General features: G+C 40.0%; 1 protein-coding gene across 1 annotated transcript in view; it reads right to left on the bottom strand.

Moving 5' to 3' along the window:
* Positions 1 to 25,489, bottom strand: part of EPB41L4A (erythrocyte membrane protein band 4.1 like 4A) — a 260,597-nt gene that overhangs the window by 234,671 nt on the left and 437 nt on the right. The window contains exon 2 of the mRNA XM_054487859.2: positions 25,000 to 25,421. Coding sequence (XP_054343834.1) covers positions 25,000 to 25,098 — 99 coding nt within the window. The 5' untranslated portion in view covers positions 25,099 to 25,421. The remainder of the gene's footprint in view (positions 1 to 24,999; positions 25,422 to 25,489) is intronic.

Genomic DNA, 25,489 nt, shown 5'->3' on the forward strand with positions numbered 1-25,489 from the left:
ACCAAGATCAAGTTGGCTTCATTCCCAGATGCAAGGTTGGTTCAACATATGCAAAGCAATAAATGTAATCCATCACATAAACAAAACCAAAGACAAAAACCACATGATTATCTCAATAGATGCAGAAAAGGCCTTTGACAAAATTCAACAACCCTTCATGCTAAAAACTCTCAATAAACTAGGTATTGATGGGACGTATCTCAAAATAACAAGAGCTATCTATGACAAACCCACAGCCAATATAATACTGAATGGGCAAAAACTGGAAGCATTCCCTTTGAAAACTGGCACAAGACAGGGATGCCCTCCCTCACCACTCCTATTCAACATAGTGTTGGAAGTTCTGGCCAGGGCAATCAGGCAGGAGAAAGAAATAAAGGGTATTCAATTAGGAAAAGAGGAAGTCTAATTTTCCCTGTTTGCAGATGACATGATTGTATATTTAGAAAACACCATCATCTCAGCCCCAAATCTCCTTAAGCTGATAAGCAACTTTAGCAAAGTCTCAGGATACAAAATCCATGTGCAAAAATCAAAAGCATTCCTATACACCAATAACAAACAAACAGAGAGCCAAACCATGAGTGAACTCCCATTCACAATTGCTTCAAAGAGAATAAAATACCTAGGAATCCAACTTACAAGGGACGTGAAGGACCTCTTCAAGGAGAACTACAAACCACTGCTCAACAAAATAAAAGAGGACACAAACAAATGGAAGACTATTCCATGCTCATGGATAGGAAGAATCGATATCATGAAAATGGCCACACTGCCCAAGGTAATTTATAGATTCAATGCCATCCCCATCAAGCTACCAATGACTTTCTTCACAGAATTGGAAAAAACTACTTTAAAGTTCATATGGAACCAAAAAAGAGCCCACATTGCCAAGACAATCCTAAACAAAAAGAACAAAGCTGGGGGCATCATGCTAGCTACCTGACTTCAAACTATACTACAAGGCTACAGTAACCAAAACAGCATGGTGCTGGTACCAAAACAGAGATATAGACCAATGAAACAGAACAGAGGCCTCAGAAATAACACCACACATCTACAACCATCTGATCTTTGACAAACCTGACAAAAACAAGAAATGGGGAAAGGATTCCCTATTTAATAAATGGTGCTGGGAAAACTGGCTAGCCATATGTAGAAAGCTGACACAGGATCCCTTCCTTACACCTTATACAAAAATTAATTCAAGATGGATTAAAGACTTAAATGTTAGACCTAAAACCATACAAACCCTAGAAGAAATCCTAGGCAATATCATTCAGGACACAGGCATGGGCAAGGATTTCATGTCTAAAACACCAAAAGCAATGGCAACAAAAGCCAAAACTGACAAATGGGACCTAATTAAACTAAAGAGCTTCTGCACAGCAAAAGAAACTACCATCAGAGTGAACAGGCAACCTACAGAATGGGAGAAAATGTTTGCAATCTACCCATCTGACAAAGGACTAATATCCAGAATCTACAAAGAACTTAAAACAAATTTAGAAGAAAAAAACAAACAACCCCATCAAAAAGTGGGCAAAGGATATGAACAGACACTTCTCAAAAGAAGACATTTATGCAGCCAACAGACACATGAAAAAATGCTCATCATCACTGGTCATCGGAGAAATGCAAATCAAAACCACAATGAGATACCATCGCACACCAGTTAGAATGGCGATTATTAAAAAGTCAGGAAACAACAGGTGCTGGAGACGATGTGGAGAAATGGGAACACTTTTACACTGTTGGTGAGGAGTGTAAACTAGTTCAACCTTTGTGGAAGACAGTGTGGCGATTCCTCAAGGAATCTAGAACTAGAAATATCATTTGACCCAGTGATCCCATTACTGGGTATATACCCAAAGGATTATAAATCATGCTACTATAAAGACTTATGCACACGTATGTTTATTGTGGTACTATTCACAATAACAAAGACTTGGACCAACCCAAATGTCCATCAATGATAGACTGGATTAAGAAAATGTGGCACATTATACACCATGGAATACTATGAAGCCATAACAAAGGATGAGTTCATGTCCTTTGTAGGGACATAAATGAAGCTGGAAACCATCATTCTGAGCAAACTGTCACAAGGACAGAAAACCAAACACCACATGTTCTCACTCACAGGTAGGAATTGAACAATGAGAACACCTGGACAGAGGGCAGGGAATATCACCCACCAGGGCCTGTCGTGGGGTTGGGGGCTGGGGTAGGGATAGCATTAGGAGAGATACCTAATGTAAATGACAAGTTAATGGGTGCGGCAAACCAACATGGCACATGTATGCATATGTAACAAACCTGCACGTTGTGCACGTGTACCCAAGAACTTAAAGGATAATTTAAAAAATATTTTAAAAAAAGAAAAAGAAAATTATTTCACTTTTATACAAAGGCTTTATCCATATTGCTTCAATACGCAGTTTCTTCCAGATACACACTCAGTTTTAAACTAGGTCATATTGAGTTTTTACTTGAGTTGTAAACGAATTCACACATCTATCAGACACTGGAGGACAACTATATGGCACTACTGCTGTATAACAAATTACCCCAAAACATAATGGTTTAAAACAACAAACATCTATCTCACACAGCATCCGAGAGTCAGAACTCCAGGAGCATCTACATCAAGCTGAGTGGTTCTGTCTCGTGGTCTCTTGCGAGGTTATGGTCAGAGTATCAGCCAGGGCTGCAGTCATTGAAAGGTCAGATTCCAAAGTGGTCCAGGCATCTGGCTATTGGCAAGAACTCTCAGTTCCTCACCACAGAGGCCTCACCACAGGTCAGCTGGCTTTCCACTTAGCAAGGTGATGACAGAGAGACAGACAGAGACAGACAGAGACACCATAGTGCCTTGTATAATCTAGTCTCCAAAGCAATAAGTCCAGCCTATACTCAAGGGCAGGTGAATTAGCTTTCACCTTCTGAAACGAGAAGTATTAAGAAATGTATGGGTACACTCTTAAGCTGCAATGACCAACATGGTGCAAGTAATATGATTTTTCTTTTCTTTGTAAAATATTATTTTATTTTAGATTCAGTAAAATACTGAACATTATACCCAATAGGTAATTTATCAGGCCTCACCCCTTTCTATGCTTCCTTCTTTTGGAGTCCCCAGTGTCTGTTATTTCCATCTTTATGACTATATGCACCCATTGTTTAGCTCCCACTTATAAGTGAGAAAATGAAGTATTTGGTTTTCTGTTTCTGAGTTAGTTCACTTAAGATAATGACCTCCAGCTGGTTTTTCATAAGAATTCCCAAGGAAATAACTTTGAGAGTTTCTCTGAAAAGTAAAAATACTAATTTTATAAAGAATTCATAGACTTGATCTAAGAACAGAAACAATGATTTTTACCATAGCAAAATAGCCTTCATATTATACATGTATTACGTCTTAAAAATGTACACAGTATCTACCTAGCACCAAACTGTGCATTCTTAGTGCTGTGTTTGATGCTGTGCAGAATATCAAGTGCGTGTAAAGTGAGTGGCAGATGCAATATGAATATAAATTTAGAGAAGAGACCACTACTATAATAGAGTAGTAATTCTGAAAAAAAAATTTACAAAAAATGAACATAACCCATACACATGAAAAAATACTCAACCTCAACAGTTATCAAAAAATATGAATAAAACTTTACATTGTCTTTGTCAATTTGACCAGGATATTTTATATGCTAATATTCTATGCTGATGGAAATCTAGGATTATAAAATAAAATAGCAATTAGAATACATTCTCAGTTAATCTTCATAAAAGCCCTATATGATTATTATTCCCCATTTTTTATATGAAGAAATGAAGGGAGTCAGGGACTAAGTAAATCCTCAATCACACGGCTAGTAAGTGGCAGGTCAAGGATTTGACCGCAGTTTTCCTAGCTCAAAAAGCTAACCATTAACCACTATTCTACAGCGCAGCCTGCCTAGAAAACATTTGGCCCCACATATCAAAAGCTTTAAAAATCTCCATGCATTTAGATCCAGAAATCTCCCTTCTACAGTACTCAGGCTGGAGACAATTGTAAACTAAGCCACTACGCTAAGAAATGCACACAGCGTGTTCATACAATGATGCATAAAACAATCTGGCCAAAGCACAGCATGTAGACAGGAACAGGATCACACAGCTTTCGAGATGGAAGGTAGTCTTAGAAATTACTTAGTCCAACCCATTCACTGTGTAACAATAATCATTCAATATATAAAAAAAAAATCTTTTTCCAATGTCAGAAAACACAAGGGAAATCTTCTCTTTTTCAGGATTTTCCTTTCTTTTTTCTAGGCCTACCAAATCTCTATCCTCAGCAGTTAGTAAGATGAAGTGCTATCAGCCTCCACAATAAACAGCCCCATAATAAATGCTTCTTTAGAATGTGGGGGTTTTTTTGTTTGTTTCTTTGTTTTTGAGACAGTCTCACTCTATCGCCCAGGCTGGAGTGCAGTGGCACCATCTCATCTCACTGCAACCTCTGCCTCCCAGGTTCAAGTGATTCTCATGCCTCAGCCTTCCGAATAGCTGGGACTACAGGCATGCACCACCATACTCGCTAATTTTTTGTATTTTTAGTAGAGACGGTGTTTTGTCATGTTGCCCAGGCTGGTCTCAAACTCCTGAGCTCAAGTGATCCACCTGCCTCGGCCTCCCAAAGTGCTGGGATTACAGGCGCGAACCACCATGCCCAGCCTAGAAGGTGGGTTTTCTTTCTTTCACCTGAGGTCCTCTCAGCCTGTCTTTGCTATAGACTCAGGTATCAGATCGGCTAGCCCCTGTGAGTATTAACAAAATAAGATTGCCAATCTTATTCGAGTTCATAGGCTCTGAGCGAAATGTATATGGGATTCAAGGTGACATGTCCAGGGCCTTAAAGACCTTACTTTCACTGACAGGATGTTTTCTGGAAGAAGCTAAGGGGAGTCTATCCTAGAAAAAAAAAAAAAAAGTATGACATTAATATCTTAATTAGAGCCAGAGAAATGAGAGGTTAGCCCCATGTTAAAAAGAGGTATTCATCCAGTAAATGTACACCGTGAGACCAACATGCGGAGCGGTGAATCCATCACCCTCGCCAAAATCAAACCATCTAAACCACCCACTTTCCACCAATATTCCTCTCAATACACCCTCCCCTGCTATGATCATCACATATCACCAGCTCTTTCCTTTCTCCTTCTTATACCCCAGCCACACTGGGTTCTTTCTGTTTCTGCCTCAGGACCTTTGCACAGGTTGCTCCCTCTGCCTTGAACTTCTGCCTCCTGTCACCCCCATTCAGCCCAAACATCCCATTCTCAGGAAGGCTCCCTTCCCATTCAATCAGATTCCCCTGTTGTATACTCTCATGTCACCACAACCATTTCCTCCCAGACCTGTGTAATCACCATCCAGGTTCCCCACTAAGTTGTAAGTTCCACACTGGGAGGCAGTGTGTCAGCTGGCTTCATGGCTGCATCCAGGGCCCAGCCCACTGCCTGGCACCTGGAAGGTTCTCAAAATATATCTGTTTCAAGAATGACTATCCAAAACATCCTCACTATCTTTTTTTCTCTACTCCACTTCCATGCTGAATTCCAGCTCTCATCACCACACGTAACACTTTCTCAGACTCCAAGTTCCCTCCCCAAAGCTCTAATCCAGCCTGCAGGTGGTAACTGCCAGCTTAATTTCCTTAAATACCACCAGGGTTCTTCCCTGCTTTGACCTATCACACATCATGTCTTAAATCCCCTTAATGGCTTCAGGCCCTTCACCTACCTAGTAACACCAACTGTATGCAAGCTGATACTCCTCTTTGCCTCTGGGCTCAGCCAGCAGCCCACTGACCTAGGAGCTACAGTGGGCATCCCTTTACCTCCTTTGACTAATCCTTCAAAGTCAAATTCAAGACACTTCTCCATGAGCCCCTCATGTCTCCCACTGGTTCAGTATCACACTACCCGCCCTAGATTACATTTATGTGTTAGGCCGTTCCCGCATTGCTATAAAGAAATACCTGAGACTGGGTGTATTAGTCCATTTTCACACTGCTATAAAGAACTACTTGAGACTGGGTAACTTATGAAAGAAAGAGGTTTACTTAACTCACAGTTCCACATGGCTGGGGAGACCTCAGGAAACTTATGATCATGGCCGAAGGTGAAGGAAAAGCAGGCACCTTCTATACAAGGTGGTAGGAAAGAGAGAGGGGGGTGGAGAGAACTGCCAAACACTTTTAAAACATCAGATCTCGTGAGAACTCATTCACTGTCACGAGAACAGCATGGGGAAAACCGCCCCCATGATTCAATCACCTCCTACCAGGTCCCCCCCACAACACGTCGGGATTACAATTCGAGGTGAGATTTGGGTAGGGACACAGAGCCAAACCATATCACTGGGTCATTTATAAAGAAAAGAGGTTTCATTAGCTTACAGTTCTACAGGCTGTACAAGCATGGTGCAGCATCTGCTTGGCTTCTGGGGAGGCCTCAGAGAGCTTTTACTCATGGTGGAAGGCAAACGGGGAGCAGGCAGATCACATGGTGGGAAAAGGAGCAAGAAAGAAAGAGTGTCAGGTGGAGGTACCACACACTTTTAAATGACCAGATCTTGCAAGAACTCATTCACTAATGCAAAGACAGGACCAAGCCATGAGGGATACAACCCCATGACCCAAACACCTCCCACCAGACCCCACCTCCAGTGTTGGGGAGTACAATTCAACATGAGATCTGTGTAAGGACAAACATCCAAACTCTACCAATTTTGTTGTTCTAATTTAATGTATGTTCATTTTGTATCCCCCACAACAGCCTGACTAGTGTCAAGAAGGCAAAAGTATTAACATTTACTGAACACCACTGGGTGTTAGACATCACATGGAGACAAAATATCTGGGTGCAAGTACTGTTAAAACTTCCATGGAACCGACTGGCTCTCTTTTCCTTCTGGATAACTTTTAACTATATATGGTCTTACTCTATAAAGTAACCCTAATGAAGAAAACGAGAAGTTCCAAAAAATGAGTCATTAAAAAATCAAAATACTCATGAGTCCAAGAAAGAACAAACAGCTTCACTCTTCCTTCCCTACCAAACAAGCATCCATATTGTTGAAAATAGGAAATTTCACTGATTTTCCTGGCCCCTATCTGTCCCCTATCTATGAGAGGAAATGAAAAAGTCACAGTAATCTGCAGAACCTGAGGAATAAAAAGTTAATTGTGACTCCAGACTAGGTAAACCACAGACACTACCTCCAGGCTTAAAAACTAGCCCATCACCACCGCCACCTTAGACACATCCAGCAGACCTTCAGAGCTAGAAAAAAGCTTGGCCATTTATCCTAATCATCAAACACTTGCATCAAACATGCATTTAACGTATTCACTACCCAGGATCTGAGGAATTCTTTTCTCATCCTTTACTCAGTGAAGAACTAAAAGTTCCTGCATAAGAGGAAATTAATTCTCAATGTTCTCTCATTAATTTTAAAGAATTTTTTAAAATGTTACCCATGTGAACTGATACATCAAAAATACCAGAATCATGTGACAGCAAATAAGTAAATATGTATATGGATTGTACATGCTTTATTCTCCACCCAAATGTCTTAATTTAAGAAGAAGTATAAAATCTATTGGTAAGTATTATAAAAAAATTATAGCTATTTCCAAGTAATTGTATCTTTATTGACTCTCACCCTTTTTCCTCCTACAACAGAAATTGAACACAATGTAACCCAATAACTGACCCAACTAGTGTCAATGACTCTTCCATGGATACGAGATTAGACAAAATGAAAGCCAATGCCAGGTGCATGCAGTAAGACCTCAAGATACACTAGTCAGCCTTAGCAATTTTTACTGATCATTTTTGGTTGAGCATAATTAGAAAACTAGCAACTTGGCATGTCTAATAAGCCATGAATTCCACTTGGAGCAGCAAAATGTATTAAACACAGGGGGAAATGGTACATTTTGTTGTCACTTTGTAACCCCAACACTTTAGGTGGAAAGCAATAAATTAGCCACTTGCAGATGAAGGTAAAAACATATACCAGTGATGTGGCTTGGATTTGTGTTCCCGCCCAAATCTCATCTTGAATTGTAATCCCCAGTGTTGGAGGAGGGGCCTGGTGGGAGGTAATTGGATCTTGGCAGCAAATTTCTCCCTTGCTGTTCTCATGATAGTGAGCGAGTTCTCACTGGTTGTTTAAAAGTGTGTAGCACCTCCTCCTTTTCCTCCTGGTCTAGCCATGTAGAATGTGCCTGCTTCCCCCTCACCTTCCACCACAATTGTAAGTTTCCTGAGGCCCCCTAGCCATGCTTCCTATACAGCCTGCAGAACTATGAGCCAATTAAACCTCTTTTTTTTTTTTTTTTTAATCCAGTCAGCTATGCAAGAACAGACTAACACAACCGGTAAAACCAAAACAGAGGAATGCCTGTCTTTCACTTTGTGCTGAAAACCACAGCAGCCTTTGTTAGCAACATGACTTTGGTCAACTCACCAGTTACTGCAGCAAGTAAAAAAGCATGGGAGTGCTTGCTTCAGTGGCACATATACTAAAATTGGAATATACAGAGATTAGCATGGACCTTAAAAAAAGAAAAAAGAAAAAGCGTGGGGAAAAGTACATGGAAGACACAGCACTACAGACATTTATCACATAAAATCACCACCCCTCTCCTGGGGAGAAAAAAAATCCTTGCCTCCTTTTCAACTTTTCTATGACACCAGATGGGAAGCATTTCAAAACATGAATCAGTTTACAGCAAAACTTTTCAAAAGTACATTTTTTTGGGAAAGCAAGGCACATCTTCTTGAATACATACCTGTTTTCAGTACCTCAATTTTCATACTTCAAGAAAATGTTGTTTCCGTACATAAATAGTGCTCATCTTTTCAGAACAATATTTAAAAGGAAGATTAAGGCTTCCTAGAAAGCAGTTAGTCATGTTTACTCTTAAACACAACTGACCCAAATATTAATATGGTATTTAAATGTCAGGTCACTTATTTTTCTCCCTCTAGCTCACACACATACAAAAAAACCCTCAGCATTTTTAAGTAGGAAAAAAAAAACAAAGATTTTTAACCTGAAAACATACAAGGAGCCTCTAGTTTTTTCACCCCCATTCACAAAGAAAATCTGTGCCATAAGGGGATTGATCCACTGTCAACCGGGAGTCTGGTTTCCTTTATAGCTGTTCTCGGGGATTCTATGTCTGTTTCTATGACACTGTCACAACCTGCTCTCCCAATGCATGTAATGGATTAAAGGCAGTCTAGGAGAAAGTTCTTCTCGGTTTGTTGAACAAAGATTTTTAGGAAATAATGATTTATCAAGGTTCTCATAATCCTCAGCAAAAAAAAAAAAAAAAAAAAAAAAGGCAGGTCAGACTCTTACAAAGGCTAAATCATAGTTAACTTAATGTCTTCATCATTGAAATTAACAGAAGAACTGTAAGTCTCCTTTTTGACATATAATTTACTAATCATATGTCAAATCTAAGCTTGCCTATTTTTCTTTAGAGACAGGGTCTCACTCTGTCACTCAGCCTGGGGTGCAGTGGAGCTTACTGCAACCTCTAACTCCTGGATTCAAGCGATGCTCCCACCTCAGCCTACAGAGTAGCTAGGACTACAGACTCAAACCACCATGCTGGCTAATTACTTTTATTTTGTAGAGACGGGGGTCTCGCTGTGTTGTCCAACCTGGTCTCAAACTCCTGGGCTTAAATTATCCTCCCACCTCAGCCTCCCAAAGTGCTGGGATCACAGGTGTAAGGTACTGCGTGAGGCCTAAGCTTCATTTTTGAAACACATCTTCATCAAGTGAACAAGGCTATGTAAATTAAATGTACCTCTTTATGCTTGGGCAGGCAAGCTGACCAGTTCATTTTTGACTATTCTACTGGAAATACAAAGGAGTTATTTTCAGCTATGACCTCCAAAAATTTGAAAAGCTGTACATGAAGGTTGACATCAAAAAAGGAGGAAGAAGAAAAAAGAGAGAAAGCTGGTTGTTGTTTTCAGAGTAAGCTCTGTTCAATGCAATAAATCAGTTTTCTAATCAGTAAATGCAAATGTAAACATTAAAAAGCCTTCTAAGAAAAACCGCCCCTTGCTTCATTGCTTAGAACCTATGTCTAAGGACATTCTAAGTCATGATTTCACCTCCCATAAGGCACAGCACTATCTAACTATATCATCTCTCATGAAGCATGGCATTATATGACTATATAATAATGGCAGCTAACACACATTTGGCATTTACCATGTTATCATGTGCTAGGCACTATTCTAAGCCTTTACATGTACTATTTAATTCAACTCTCCCAACAACCTGTGAAGCAGATAGTGTTATTATTCTAATTTCACTGATGACAAAACTCAGGCACAGAGTTAAATAACTTGCCAACAGTGAGTAAATGATGGAGCCACAAGATAATGATTTTTAAAAATCTATGGCACCTTAACATTTTGTAAGTTTTTTCAACTATTATCTCCCTTAAGCCTCCCAATACTTGTCATATTAATGGGATAATATTAGCATCAGTTTAATTTTATAAATGGATAAACTATGACTGCAAAACATTAAGTGACTTCTCCAAGCTAGGAAACGAAGGAGCTGGAAGCAGAATCCAGATATTCGGAGTCTATATTCTCTCCTGCTTCCACTACATAGACTTTTTCTTTCTTATTGTAGACAATCAATGAAAAGTATTTTCATCAAGCTGATTATTTCTCAAAGCATAACTCTAGATTTAAGTTCCAGATGGTTAAAAGCGATCTAATTCACCTCTTCACCCCCTGCATCAAGTACAGTGCCTGGTGCACAGGAGGGACTGCTAGTTCAAGCATTCCCCAGATTCCCTGTCTTCCTCCACGAAACTCACTTCTCTATGTTCATGCTACCTCTCCATCCTACATGGCCTTCAGAGACACACTCCATCCTCACAAGGCCTCACTTTCAGGAGGCCAAATCTCTTCTCCAAATCTAAAATCCAAAAACTCATCCGAGGACTATGTAGTCTGTCTTCAACATGGCTTCAAGGGAGCCCTTGTTTTCATATCCTTGTTTAGTCCTCTCTCACACTGAGTGGTGTGACCAAAAAACTACAGCAGAAATGACAGGATGTTATAAAAGACTGCGGCTTCCATCTTGAGCTCGCATTCTCTCACATTCTCTCGGGTCACTTTCCATGGAGGGAGGTCAGCTGCCATATTCCAAAGTACTCAGGAGTCTATGGAGCAGCCCACATGGTGAGGGCCTATGGCTTTCTGTTGAAAGCCAGTGAGGAACTGAGGGCTGCCCATATCCACCATCTCCAGATGACTGACGCCTCAGCCACAGCTTGAGTGCAACCTCATGAGAGACCTGGAACCAGAATCTTCCAACAAATGGCTCCTGGATGCCAGATCCACAGAAATTGTAGATGATAAATACTGGTTCTTTTAAAGCTAAGTTTTGTCCATAATTTGCCACATAGCAATAGATAATGCAGGAGCAAAATTTGTTATAAACTAGTACAAGGCTACTTAAAGACTCTACTTTTGTGAATATCCAATTTATGTGCTTGTTTTATGAGGTGCCTCCCCAGAGCTGATTGGGGATGCTACATAATACATACACTACATTACCACCCTAGAATCTGAAATATTTTAGATCTTGAAACACAACCAGCCACGAGGGTTTCAAATAAGGCCCAGTTCAACCTGTATTCACTTTTTCTAAAATACCTCTCCTGATTAACCTCACCTTGGCATGTAAGAAACAATTTCTTACAAGAATTTCTGTACCTCTTAAGAATCTCCACCACATGACTCAATACTTGATTATAAATTGTCTCATATTATACTCTGTTGTTTTATAAGTAAATGTCTCTCCACCTAACAGTTAAACTTCTACAGCCAAGAGTCCTCCCTTTATTTTATTATCCCCACCAGAAATCCTGGATGCTACTAGGTACACAATAAGCTCTGAATATATTCTTGTAGAATTGAGTTCACAAATCCAAACCTACAATTATGGTCACATAGCACTGGTCCAGACCCCAATATACCCTCAGACTCAAAACCTATTTATCTTCAAATAACTGCTGGAGAACATGATGTAAAAACAGTATCTGAAAGAAAAAGAAGCAGGCTCCCTAAGAAATTCTGGAAAATCTGCACATCCTCCAAGCGCCCTTGTAAACAGCAGCAGAAGCACAAAATAATCATTATCAAGGGAAAAGATCTATTAGCCTCCTGACGATTGGTCCATCTGAAACCTTTCAACGAAAGAGCAATTTTACCTTTCTGCTTTCTTCTCTGCACCCTTCCTCAGGCAATAAGAAGGGTCACTAATCAGTTTTTAATTTTATTTCCTGGAGAGATATGCAGCATGGAGCTTTAAGAACTTAGGGAAAAGGCTTTACAAAATAAAGACCAAGGAAACACTCAGTGACATAAGCTTTAATACTAAAAATTAAAATGCAATGCAATAAGTATCATTCTGAAAAGAAATTCCACGCAAGCCATCTCTTACGTAATTTTTTTAAAGTTTCCCTCGAGCAGAAGACATTCTCTCTCACAGAACCTAACCAGGAAGAGTTCTACAAATCCAAATGCTAAGGTAATAAGAACAGACCAAAGGCCTGAGATGGCTTAATTTAAGGGCTGGGGGTGGGGAGAAGAAAAGGGGGCAGTTAGGAGTATGGGAGGTGATGGGATTGGCAGTGAAATCTACATGATGTTCAGTAAATTCTGACTTCTGCCTCTATAACCAGTTCTCAGTTCTTCCCTTCCATGCTGCAAAGACACGGAGTGAGTGGGCACCAAAAAAAGAACCAAGAGAAAAACCAGAGAGAAGAGTCTAGGCCCATGTGCTAAGTCTCTGTTCCCTCCCCTGTAGAAAGTGTGGGCTGGATTAGATGATTCCAAATGTCCATGTCAGGCCTAACTTTCCATCATAACTGAAATCCAGTCTGTTGTAATTATGTCAGCTCTTCCACACTCTTGCCCTGGCTGTCTGCTGCATTTTAGGTAGTATCGTGGGGCTGAATTAACTGAGGATATGGGACTGCATGCAGCTTTGGTGCAGAGGATCAGACAGTAGAACTACTGGGCAAAAGCATCATGAGTGGCTGACAGGAAGAAGCAATGACAAGCAGAAACGAGTTCATGTGAAAGATTTTGCAAAGCTACCACATTATCTAGATTCTGAATGCTTGAGATTCTCTTGACAAAGGGAGCAGTGGCCCACACATTATTGGGATTTTTCAAGCGTTTGAATACTACTGACTTTTAAAATGTGCAATCCAGAAAAGACTGTAAAGCTTATATTATGCCAGTTTTGACACCACTAAGATTTGCTACAATTTCCCTCAGTCATAGAAGACTGTAGTTCAATTCCACAAAGCCACAGCTGCTCCAAAGGCCTTAACCTACAAACCTGCCAGAAATCCCCAAAGTTCAAGGTTGAAAGGAAGTCATGGAGGTGGGAAGGGTGTGTGTGTTCAGAAGCAGTCTTCCAGCTGTCTACATTTTTCCTGTAAGGAAAGCAGCACACATTGCACTCTAATACCTGCTAAATACATTTCAAGATAATAGATGAAAATCCATGTATATTTAAATGACATTAACATCTTCACCTGTCAAACCTACCAAAAAATTATTCATAAAACCTATGCAAATACCCTTTTTTCCAGTCTTCCACCAAGTGATTTACAGAAAAATCCTACAAGAACCAAAGGCAAATCCTTAACAGAACATAAATAACAACACTCAGAGTTTATAGAGAGAAGTTTTGGAAATCTAAATAGTCAAGCACAGTTTTAAGTTACAAAAGCAATAGCAGCAGCAGGACTAAAACAATCCTTCAATCAGTCTTTTGACAAATATTTACTGAGCACCACCATGTGCCTGGCATTCTTTTAGGTTCTTGAAGATTTAACAGTAGGCAAAATATACAGTGTCACTGCTCCAGGAAGTTTACAGGAAATTTTTCTCAAAATATTAAATGTTTTTAACTAGGAATGTTTTCTCTGTTGAATTACCCACATCTACCTTACCAAGGAACTAGTAAAAATAAACAAGATGCATAAAGATAGTCATGTAGATCAATGGGATAGAATTGAGAGCCCAGAGATAACTCCTCACATTTATTTTTAATTGATTTTTTTTATAAGGGTGCCAAGACAATTCAATGGAAAAAAATAGTCTTTTTAACAAATGGTGCTGGGACATGTGCAAATGAAGAATGGGTCATAGACCTAAATGTAAGACCTAAGGCTATTAAAAATCTTAAAAGCAAACATAAGAGTAAATCTTCAGGCCTTAGGTTAGGCAATGGTTTCTCAGATATGACGCCAAAAGCACAAGCAACAACGGAAAAAATATAGATAAACTGGACTTGATCAAAATCAAAAATCTGTGGGTACATAAGCAACCCTTCAGAAAGTATAAAGACGACCCAAATGGGAGAAAATATTTGCAAATTAAACATCTGGTAAGGAACTTGCATTCAGAATTTTTAAATTCTTATACTCAAAAAGACAAATCAGTTTTAAAAACTGGCAAACAATATAAACAGACACTTCTCCAAAAAAGATATACAAATGACCAATACGGCCAGGTGCCGTGGCTCATGGCCGTAATCCCACTTTGGGAGAATCAGTTGAGGCCAGGACTTCAAACGAGCCCGGGCAACATAGTGAGACTCCATCTCAAAAAAAAAAAAAAAAAAAAAAAAAAAAAAAAAAGGCCAGTAAGCACAAGAAAAGATGCTCAACATCATTAGTCACCAGAGAAAAATGCAAATGAACACAATAAGATGCTACTTCACACCCAATAGGATGATAATAATTAAAAAAAGACAGATTTATAACAAGTGCTGGTGAGAATGTGGAGAAATTAGAACCCTTACATATAATGATGAAGTCATGGTGGAAAACAGTTTGGAAGCTCCTCAAACTGTTAAACTTTACGACCCAGCAATTCCACTCTTAGGTATATACACAAGAGAAATTAAAGCATTATTAAATAAAATGAGAACATACATCCATACAAAAACTTGTACATGATTCTTCATAGCAATATTATTTGTAATAGCCAAACAGTGTAAAGAACCCAAAAGACCATCGACTGATGAAAGAATAAAAAAAAATAGTACATCCATGCAATGGAATATTATTCAGCAATAAAATGACAAAGTACTGATATGTGCTACATTGTGAATGAATCTTGAAAACACTATTCCAAGTGAAGGAAAACAGTCACAAAAGACTACATATCATATGAACCCTTTTATATGAAATGTCCAAAATACACAAAACTATAGAGACAGAAAGATTAGTGGTTACACAGTGGTGAGGGTAGGGGATGGAAGGCTGGAAGGAAGTGAAGAGTGGTTTTCAGTTTCTTTCTGCAGGGGTGAAAATCTTATAAAATTGATTGTGGTGATGGTTGCACAATTCCATAAATATATGAAAAACCACTGAATTGGACAATTTAAATGGGTATGTTGTACAGTACACAATTTATATCTCAAAGCAGTTTTTAAAAATTAAATAAGAAATTGAGGAGTCAAGCAGTTATACCTAGAACACCTAGAAAATGGAAAGGAGAGAGATGCCTTCTCTTTCTCAGATTATGTCAGCGTAAAGATACTTTTTCTTATTCAGATTAATTCAACACTTATTCATTGATGCCTACTACTCTTTAGGAACCAGGCTTGACTGGGAATCCCATAAAAAAGACCTAGTTCTCTCCCTCAAGGCTTTCCATCCCTACTAACAGCTGCTACCACTCACCAGGAAAGGAGCTAAGGGTTTCATGTACAGCATCCCAGGATAAGGTGGAGAGCCTTACCCTTATTACTGATGAGAAAGCCAACTCAAAGAGGGTAAGTGATTTGGCCACGTTCACAGCACTAACCAACAGGAGGGAGACTCGAAGCCAGATTTGTCTAAGACAGAAGCGTATGCCCTCTTCACCTCACTGTATTCCTCCCAGGTCGAGGTGGGCAGGAAAGTACAGAAACTACTGCAATGATATGCAGTCTGGATTAGGGTCAGAAGAGGGCCTCTCCAGCTCCCCACCAAGGAGAAGTCTTCACGAAAAAGTGAAGCCTAGGCAGAACTCTGCTTGATGAGAGCTGATATATCACTCAAACAAAAGGAGGTGGGTGGGGCTTTCTACACACAGAAAAAGGTGAGAGGGAATGTGGAGAATTCAGCGACTAGGAAGCAGTTCCGTCTGGCTAGAGTATCAGACAAGTATGAGGAGATGGTGGGAGAAAGAACAGAAAGGAGGGTGGGATTTGAAAATGACTGCCACTCGCAGCTAGGAATTTAACCCAAGCACAGAGGCTGACTAGACATTAAAGTATTCTAGGCAGGAGGCAAGAAAGACCACTCTAGATGAAGGTGGTTAATGCTGGAAGCAGGGGCCTTGCAGGGATTAGGAGGTCCTGCAAATTGTCCAGTTGAGAACTGAGAAGGGCCTGAATTAGCGCAGCAGCAATGAAAACAGGGGAAAAGAAACAATTTGGAAGATGTTTAGGAGGTGGGAATTCCAAGACCTGGAAGGATGTGGAAACTTAAGGATCCTGACCCAAGAGGTAGAGTGGACTCTGATGGTGACAACAGCACCCACAACTCTCCTCCTTCCTTCCTAAGCCCCTCCACCATGTAGCCACTGGCCTCAGGGAAACTGACCCCACTCCCACCCAGCTTCAGGGAAGACCCTTTATTCTACAGGTGATCCCATTGCCCTTATCGCCCAAGAATGGCCATGAGACTCATTCTAGCTAAAAGACTCAAGGGAAGTCTGCTGGAGGACTTCAGGAGAAAGCCTTTCTCCTAGAAAAAACTGTCTCTATTACTATCCTACATATTGCCATATACAAATATCACCTCTTCATCTCTAGAATTTGGCCACTGCTACAGCCTGAGAATGGCACTGACTCCAAGACAGCAGAGCAAGGATGAAATGAGAGAAGCTGGGACCTTGATGTCACTGACCCACCCTGAACCTCCTTTCCTTGCCCCTGGATTCCCTGATAGGTGAGCTAATAAACTTCCTCATGTTCAAGCAGTTTGCAATGGGATCTCCATAACTGCTGACCAAAGCATCTTTACTGATGGAGTGTCAGATCATTCATCAAACTTGTAAGCACAGGAAGATAAGCAGGTCTGGAGGAGAGTAGTGATGGCTGGCTTAGGCATCTAGTGCAGAATCTAGTAAGCGATCAGAATCCAGAAAATAAGGAAGTTGGGACTACAGGTACAGATGTGGAGTTTCAGCATTCTAGTGGTAGTTGAGGCAATGTGAGTAGATGCACAACTGGAACATGATACTATTTCTCCTACAGATAGATCTGACAAATATATATGAATATCAAACCTGCACTCCTCTCCCACTTCTAACAACCACTCATATCCCTCAGAGAACCTGTGCCACCTTAGGCAGGGATGGCAGAGATTCGATATCCCAAACTGAAATTCAGAAATAAATGTATTTGCAAATAATATATCATACATACTAATAGCTATCATTTATTGAGCACCTTTTATCCTATGTACCTAAAATTATTTCCTCAAATTCTCACAGTCATCCTATGAGGCAGGTATCATGCCCCTCAGCTTACAGATAAGGAAACTGGGGCTGGCAAAAAAAAAATCACTTCTCCAATCACAAAGCCAGTAATTACATGGCAGACAAGGATTTGATTGAACACAGGACAGGGAGCAGGGAGGGGAAAGACTGATGGTGACCATATAGCACTCCCATTAGGAGGCTGGCCCAGGTGAAAGGACCAAACTAAGTCAGGAGCAGTGAGAATGGCAGAGAAAAACCAATTTTGACAAGTCGCAATTAAGGCAGCAGAGGTTCCAAGCCTGCTTCTCAAACACAGGTCTGATGAAGGTCAAGGTGGGACCTGAGTGATTTAACAACTCAAATAGTCTCTGTGGGCTAGCTCAGCAACCTGACCCTCACTCATGCCCCCCAACTGTTCTCTAAACAAAGCACTTTCTAACCAACTGCTGAAACATAGTCCTCCTCAAGCTGAGGACTCCGCATTACTAAAATCGCTTTCCCAGGGCTCAGAAGGTGTCATTCCTAAACAATACACTGCAGCACGTGGTTCCCTCTGCAGTCTCGGTCCACCAATTCCTCCTTTGCCATCTGACCTTTTGGTTATTGTCTGTGTGAGCTATCACTCAGCACTTCTCCGCTTTCCTTGCCTGTCCCCATCTCTCTTGCTCTAACTTCCTCTTGGCATGTCAATATCCTGTGCTGGAAAACAAACTTCTCACACATTTTGGAAGGGCTGCAGGGCCCTTTATGTCTTCAGCGAGTATTAGGACAGCCTCCGGAGGAACTATTCCAGGCTTTGATGAATCTCTTTGCAAGAGTGTGTAGTTATAGAGAAAGGGATTCACAATAGGCAGCATTAAGATACAATGACTATTTCACTTAAAAAAGAACACAGGAAATACATGCATGGATGCATGGCTCAGAGGACACGGGAATGCAATCCACATTTTTTAGAATGGTATAGACACTCTAAATTGTACTTACAAGGTTTTTGAGTCACAAAGTAAACTGACTGGTTCCTGAATTTAGCACACTGAGTCTATGCCCAGGACATGTGATAACAGGTGCCTGTTTAATCTTAACATATGAAACGTGGAAACAAAACTTATGGTGCAGAAACAAATGGTGGTTAGTCATCACAACCCAAAGCAGGATGACCAGGAGCAATATGCAGGAGCTTCAGATGTGATTAAAATTGTCAGAGATAAAGCTGAACCAAAGCAGTCAATCTCAGAGAGGCAGGAGCCGTAGATGCAGCCAGTTTGATCTCCGACTTGTCATGTTTACAACAGGCCCACAGACAAACACACTTTGCATCAGAATGAAAAATATAATTTTTCATAAAAACCCAATATTTAACGTATTTACATCATCTTTTCCACTAAGCCTTAGAGCAGTGTCAGATTAGGTTTATACAGCTTCAAGAGTAACACAGGTGTTTCAGCAAGATTAAAAATTACAGTGCTGGTTTACAATAGCATAAACCCCCACTGTGAAACCAACCAACACGGTTCTCAGACAGTTTCAAGAATAGGAGACAAGGAAGAAAAGTCACTGAAGTATGAGGATCTATTTTCCATTTTGGAAATATGCTCTTCTTCTGAAAGACTCAGGTTGGAAGGGGAGCATTAAACTTAAAAGAGAAAGACTTGGTATTTACAAAATACAAAGTGGTGTGATTCATGTTTTCTGAAATAGCTGCTAGTCAGCTTTTCAATGTACTGCATGCATTCAGTCCACTGCACCATCTCATTTTCTACCCATTATCAATACAAAAATTAGAGTATCTTGACAACAGATTTTTCACAGTGAGATTCACTTTATTCTAGGGTCTTTTCTAGTAAAAATAAAATGGCAAAGGAACTCCATTATCTAGAAGATTTTCAATACAGCCTATTCCAGCTGTAACACTCCACTCATTCTTCTATCAAATTATAGTTAATAAGCATCTACTACATGAAGTATACAGCTCTGACTCCTGGGGATCACAGGTAGGGGCTCACAGGCTTCTGGAGGAGACAGATGTGTCCAGAAATAATGCATGCCATGTGACAGATGCTGTAACAGGGATGTGTGAGGCACAAATAGGCACCTACCTCTGCTTGGTGAGGCAGAAGTGAAGGCTGCCTAGCAGATGGGACACTTGATTCAACGATGGTTCAGATAAGGATGTGTTTAGGGAAAAACAAAATGGTACACCAATCATCAGGAATCTCATGCATAAAGTCTCAAAACAGTATGGAATAGGTGGGAAACTGTGAGCAGTTTCTGCATACCTACAGGGCAAGTCACTTGGACTGGCAGGGCTAGATCAGGTAGGGTGCTAAGTCAAACAATGAAGTTTGGACTTTATCTCTAGGAAGGAATGAGCCACTACAACAAGGAGAAGAAGAGGAAAGGTGGAATAAAGTTAAAATTTGCTGGGTGCTTATCACGTGCAAGACAGCATGAAAGTAGAAGGTGAATACTGTACTACATCATTTCTCTTCATTTTAAAGATGGGAAACAAACTCAGAAAAGACTCAGCTAGTAAGTAATTAGTGGTGCCAAAATTTAAACCCAGGTAATCTGACTTTAGAGCCTATGCTTTTAATCACTGCAGGTATTGTTCTGTGTATAAAGATATGAAGCAAGTGTAAAGATACTTGAATATGAAGGAAGATAAAGATACCATATTGTTTTCACTGAATATGAGGGTAAACAACTCACCATTCCAAAAGAGAGGGGGAAAAAAGAAAAAATAGAAGGCATCTAAAAGTTACCCGGCATTCAATGTTGAAACTGTGCAACAAAGACATAAGAACAAAGGAAGCTGCTATTCTCTATGAGAGTGGTTCTCAACGGAGGGTGATTATGCCCATCAGGGAAGATCTGGCAATATCTGGGGACATTTTTGGTTGTCATTATTGGAAAAGAGGTGCCACACATCTGTAGAGAGGAGGCAGGGAATGCTGCTAAGTATCCTACAAGGGACAGGATAAACTCCTACAGGGAGTTCAAGGTAGGTCAAGCTTACCAATATGGAATTCAAGAACACACACAGTAACTGGACTGCAAAAAGTGTAGTTCACTATCAACCAAGAATACCAGAAGCACCTAGGGAGGGACAGCCATAAGCTGCTGGAGGTAACCAACAATGCTTTCCCCCTTAAACAGTTATTAAATCACATTCAAGTCATAGATGATAAAAGGTATTTTTAATAATTTTTTTTCAAGAAAAAGACTTCTTGTAAAATTGAGGGGCTATTCATACACAGTTCATCTTATGCGGCCACAACTTGGATATCACTTTTGAATTTTAGAAAACTGGATGTAGTTATGCAGGAGAGACACTTTCTAGCCCAGTCACACCTAATTTAATACCCAATCAAGACCACAATGAATCTTACGTTTGTGTGTGATTACTTGCTTCTACCTACGTTTATATGGTTCCTGACTCTGTACCTTAAGTGGCTGATACCAAAAGATATGAGTATTCACATATAAACTTAATATAATTTGAGAAACTATTGCTTTTCATTTTTTCCCAATCTTCTGGGATATTTTATTTATTAGTCCAAATTGAATAAAAATTGTAATTTTTGTAAGTGAGATGCATAAAATTTAAGCCCTTGACTTATGATTGTTATTCTAGCTTATTAGGAAATTTATAACCAAAAGCATCAAAACTGACTCACAGTATTCCCTCAGGAATCTCAGGATGATTTGGAAGTAACATTATTTAGTAGTTAATGGATGAACTATACACTTTAACTGGGCGAAATGTATGGTATACCTTAACAAAGCCATTTAAAAGAAGGTAATGGAATTTTCATCTTACTGCCATGTTGGTTTCATTAGTTTAGTCAATACTCATAGGGAAAAATGAGCACTTAAACATTCATCACACTACTCAGAGGATTAAAATTTTGCCAAAATGAAAGTACTAATCTATTTCATATTTGTAGCAGCAATTTTGAGAATTAAATTTATAATCAAATCTTGTGACTTGTGTTTTCCTGAAAATGTTTTGCTAACCAAATGAAAACCTAGAAAAGTAGTCTGAGCCACATTCAAGTTTTGCCAAAAGAACAAAAAGAAAGTTATCTACCTCCCTCAGCACAGAGAACTAGAAAGGACACAACAAAAGTTTCCCAGAACAAACATTACTCAAACCACTGAGACCAACCATAGCAAAAATCCTTACTTGAATAAACAACAGAGATAGCAGCAAAAGACAAACAGCTAAAAGCTATTGTAGGGCTCAACACACAACCAATAGCTTTCAGCTTATATAAACTTGAGTTTTTAAATCTCGGATAAGGTTCAAACTGTGAACTGCATGAATAAGACTTTCTGCTATCAAGGTGAGGTTGTCCTAAAGCAGGTAAAAAAGGCAAATACCTCCGTAACATTAACAGGGATACAAAGATACTGCGTTTTATTCTTCTGGTATTTTTTTTAACAGAAAATTATTTTCCATTTAAATGAAATTAAATAGAAATAAAATTATTTTCCATTTAAACAATATTCATCTTACCATATAAGATGAGTAACTTGTCTTCAGGCTGAAACACTTTTCATGGTGACACATTAATTTTTTTTCTAACATCGATGAAAAACTTTTATCTAAGTTGAAGAAAAATCACTTCAAAACTAACTTTTCTATTTGTAATTTGGTGCTTAAACAAATCCAGAGTGTTTTTCAAAATGATATACAGAAAAAATGTTTACCAAGATTCTCTCATACTTCTTCCACCTTAACTTGCTATAATTAATCTTTTCTAATTCACAGTGCATTATTTTAACAATAATACAAACAAATTCTCAAGTAACCATTTAGGAATCAGTAAAATTATTTCTACTAAGAGATGAAATGTGTGCATAATTTTAATGTAAAATTAGCCATCTTCATCTAAGATAGAATAGGAAAAAGGGTAATCACAAAATAAATGTTACGAAATGCTTTTGAAAAATAGAGATTTTTCTAGCTAATTTCAGAGAAAAGTAGGTTAACTGACGTTGCCTGCTTAATTTTGACTTTAATTAGTGGTAATCAAAATTACTAAGTATACTATCTCAAGGAAAAACACCATAATGGTAGCTACCAGCTATTAACTTTGAAGTAACTGTTTACTTTTTCATTTACAAACTAAAGTACGAGTTAATTTTAAGTAATTAATGCAATATACATCAATTGTACCTATGCACCATAATACACGAAGGTTAGGAAACAGTTTTTTAAAATGTCAAGTACGTACAGAACATAAACATGTTCATCCAATGTTTGAATACCATCTACATGCAAGTTTTTTTATACATACCATTTATAAATATGCAAATATATTTAATTTAGTACACGCCAAGGGTAGCTAGGTGTTTAACACATACACTTTGAAGGTAGCATAGAAGATAATGTGGTTAGCTTTAGCAGACAACATCTGTGTTACACACATGGCCATCAAAATAATTGTGGCATGCTTTTGTGACAAGGACAGAGGCCAAGCCTGTTGTTAAATGATTTCCAACAAAAGCCTGCTTAAATTATTGTTTAGTTATATGGCCCATATCCAAAATAACAGTATTACATAGTTGCTGTTGCCTTTGAATCACTCACCAATTTTCAGCCCATTTGTAAAACAAGATAAGCACCATTGGATTATAAAAAATAATTATGGATCAGAATTTTTGATTCATGTTTCTTTGACAAAATTATTCCATTTGATCCCAAGTCCTGGCTGCTCTCTTGACAGAATAACGTACACGCTCTACAGCTGACAGGCATGACTTTCATGATTAAATAGGAAGCTCACATTCCAGATGACTTTAGACTCCAGATAATTTAGACTTTGCACTTCAGAAAGATTTCTTTATTGTCTTAGTATCTGATCATCAGTTACCTTTTTCTAATTGTTTCTATCTCGACACCACAAAGAATCTATATATTATCTAGAATTTAGGATGTTTTTGTGATTTTTGCCTATTTTATTCATACAGTACACCAAAGAATGTTACATCATCTTGTAAGTTATAATATTTTCCTGATTTCATTGGGCGGGTGAGAGGAGAAATATTTTGGAACATAAAGAAAAGTTAAAAATACAAAATGTACACCCTCCCCCAAAAGAGTCCATTTTATTGGTCTTGAAAGGAAATACCGTATGAGAATCGAACTGAATTTTGCTCAGTATAATTCCTGGGGAAACAATATTCAAAACAACCTCCTAAAGGAAAGGGTTAACAGTCTTGTAGCTTTAACTGATTATTTTTGCTCCTTTCTCCTGCAAAAGAATTACACCTATGAAATTGGAATTCTGTACACTAAGAATGGCAACATCAACGCTGAAACTTTTAGCCAGGAATAGTTATCCTAGTGTGCATAAAACTATGTAAAAACTGATTCACAAAAGGAAATGCCCAGGGCCTACCCCATTATGATTAACTTCTGAGATGAAGCGACTAAGAGAGGATACTTGGCAGCCTGAACTCGATTTCTCAGAAAGCCAGCTCTATCAGAGCGGGGGCGGGGGGGTGCGGTTTCCCTTCACCAGACTCAGCTGCCGCCTTATCTAAAATGCCTTAGTGATTTAAAACTGAAAGAGAAAGATAAACAAAACAGCAAAACGCTCCGGATTTAGATCTCCTTTAGGTAGTTAACATTGTTGCAAGAGCAAAACAAGCACGCAGGCGCGTCGGTCAGGTTGTCACTACAAACATAAGTACCTTCTCATCCAAAGTAAGGAAGAGGATCTCTGCGAGCTCTGCTGCCTTTGTGTTTGGGCTCTCTAAGTTAATGTAGTGATTGCATTTTAATGACCCACAAACAGGAGCAAAGTTATTACTGGGTCGCTTTGAGAGATGTTTACTTAAATGTGAGGATAAACCCAGATCGCTGTAGAAAGGGAAAATATTTTCCGTCCAAACGTAGCATTACCCAACTACGAACCCACGCAAAACAATCACAATGACCCATTAATGCGTTTCAACGAGTGAACTAGTTCACTTCCCTAATTACACTGTCAAGGAAAACGCCTTCAACGAAGCCGAGGGAAGCCATGCCTTCCACACTGTGGTGGGACGCAGCCGGTATAACCCATTCTGCCCCTCTTTGAGAGCTGCGGGGCACCCAGAGGCTTTTGGAGAAAACCGGTTTGGGGAAGAGTTTTGGCGTGCTGCTGGGAGCCGGTGTGCTGAGTAACCTTAGAAACGTCAAACTCAACTTTGCTTTATGAAGGAACTCAAAGTTAACTCACCCTGGCACGTCCACCCTCTCCCTGCGCGTAGGGGACAGCGGCCTCTCCTCCCCACCGCGCAGAGTCGCGGCCGCCGCCCTCGACCCACCGGTGACAGCCCTCAAAGCGATGGACTCCCGCACCTGCCCTGCCGCCAACCCCCGGAATGCGCTCCCGGCCGCACCCACCTTGATGCCCTGCTGCTGGGTGGTAAGGGTTAACTTGGATTCATCCAGGAGCAAAACTTCGCAGTAAAATTCTTCCGGAACAGCGCAGAAACAGCCCATGTCGGTTGTGGTCGTCTCCAGCCAGGCGAGAAAGCTGCCACCGAGGCGCCCAGCCGCCCCCTTCACTCAAGGGCGATGCATTAATTTATTGTCCGCGCCGTGGCGAGGGTGAGAGGAGCAGCTCCCGGTGGGGTCCAAGGACTGGCCGCCGAACCGCCCGGCGGGGCAGGAGCAAGAAAGGCGGAAAAGCCCGGGAGAGTCAGCGCCCGGGAGCCTCCGGGGAAGCGCCGGCGAAACTGGGCGCGGAGGGCGGTGGCGCGTCCCCGCGCATCCTGCGGCTCGGGCTCCTCCGAAGGCGGGGGCGCGAGGCCCCTCCCGCAGTCCTGGGGACGACAAAAGTCTCCTGGCAATGGGGGCAAGAGACCAGAAAAGGGAGAGATGGCAATTCGAG

This window comes from Pongo pygmaeus, chromosome 4, assembly GCF_028885625.2.
Source record: "Pongo pygmaeus isolate AG05252 chromosome 4, NHGRI_mPonPyg2-v2.0_pri, whole genome shotgun sequence".
NCBI classification, from domain to species: domain Eukaryota; kingdom Metazoa; phylum Chordata; class Mammalia; order Primates; family Hominidae; genus Pongo; species Pongo pygmaeus.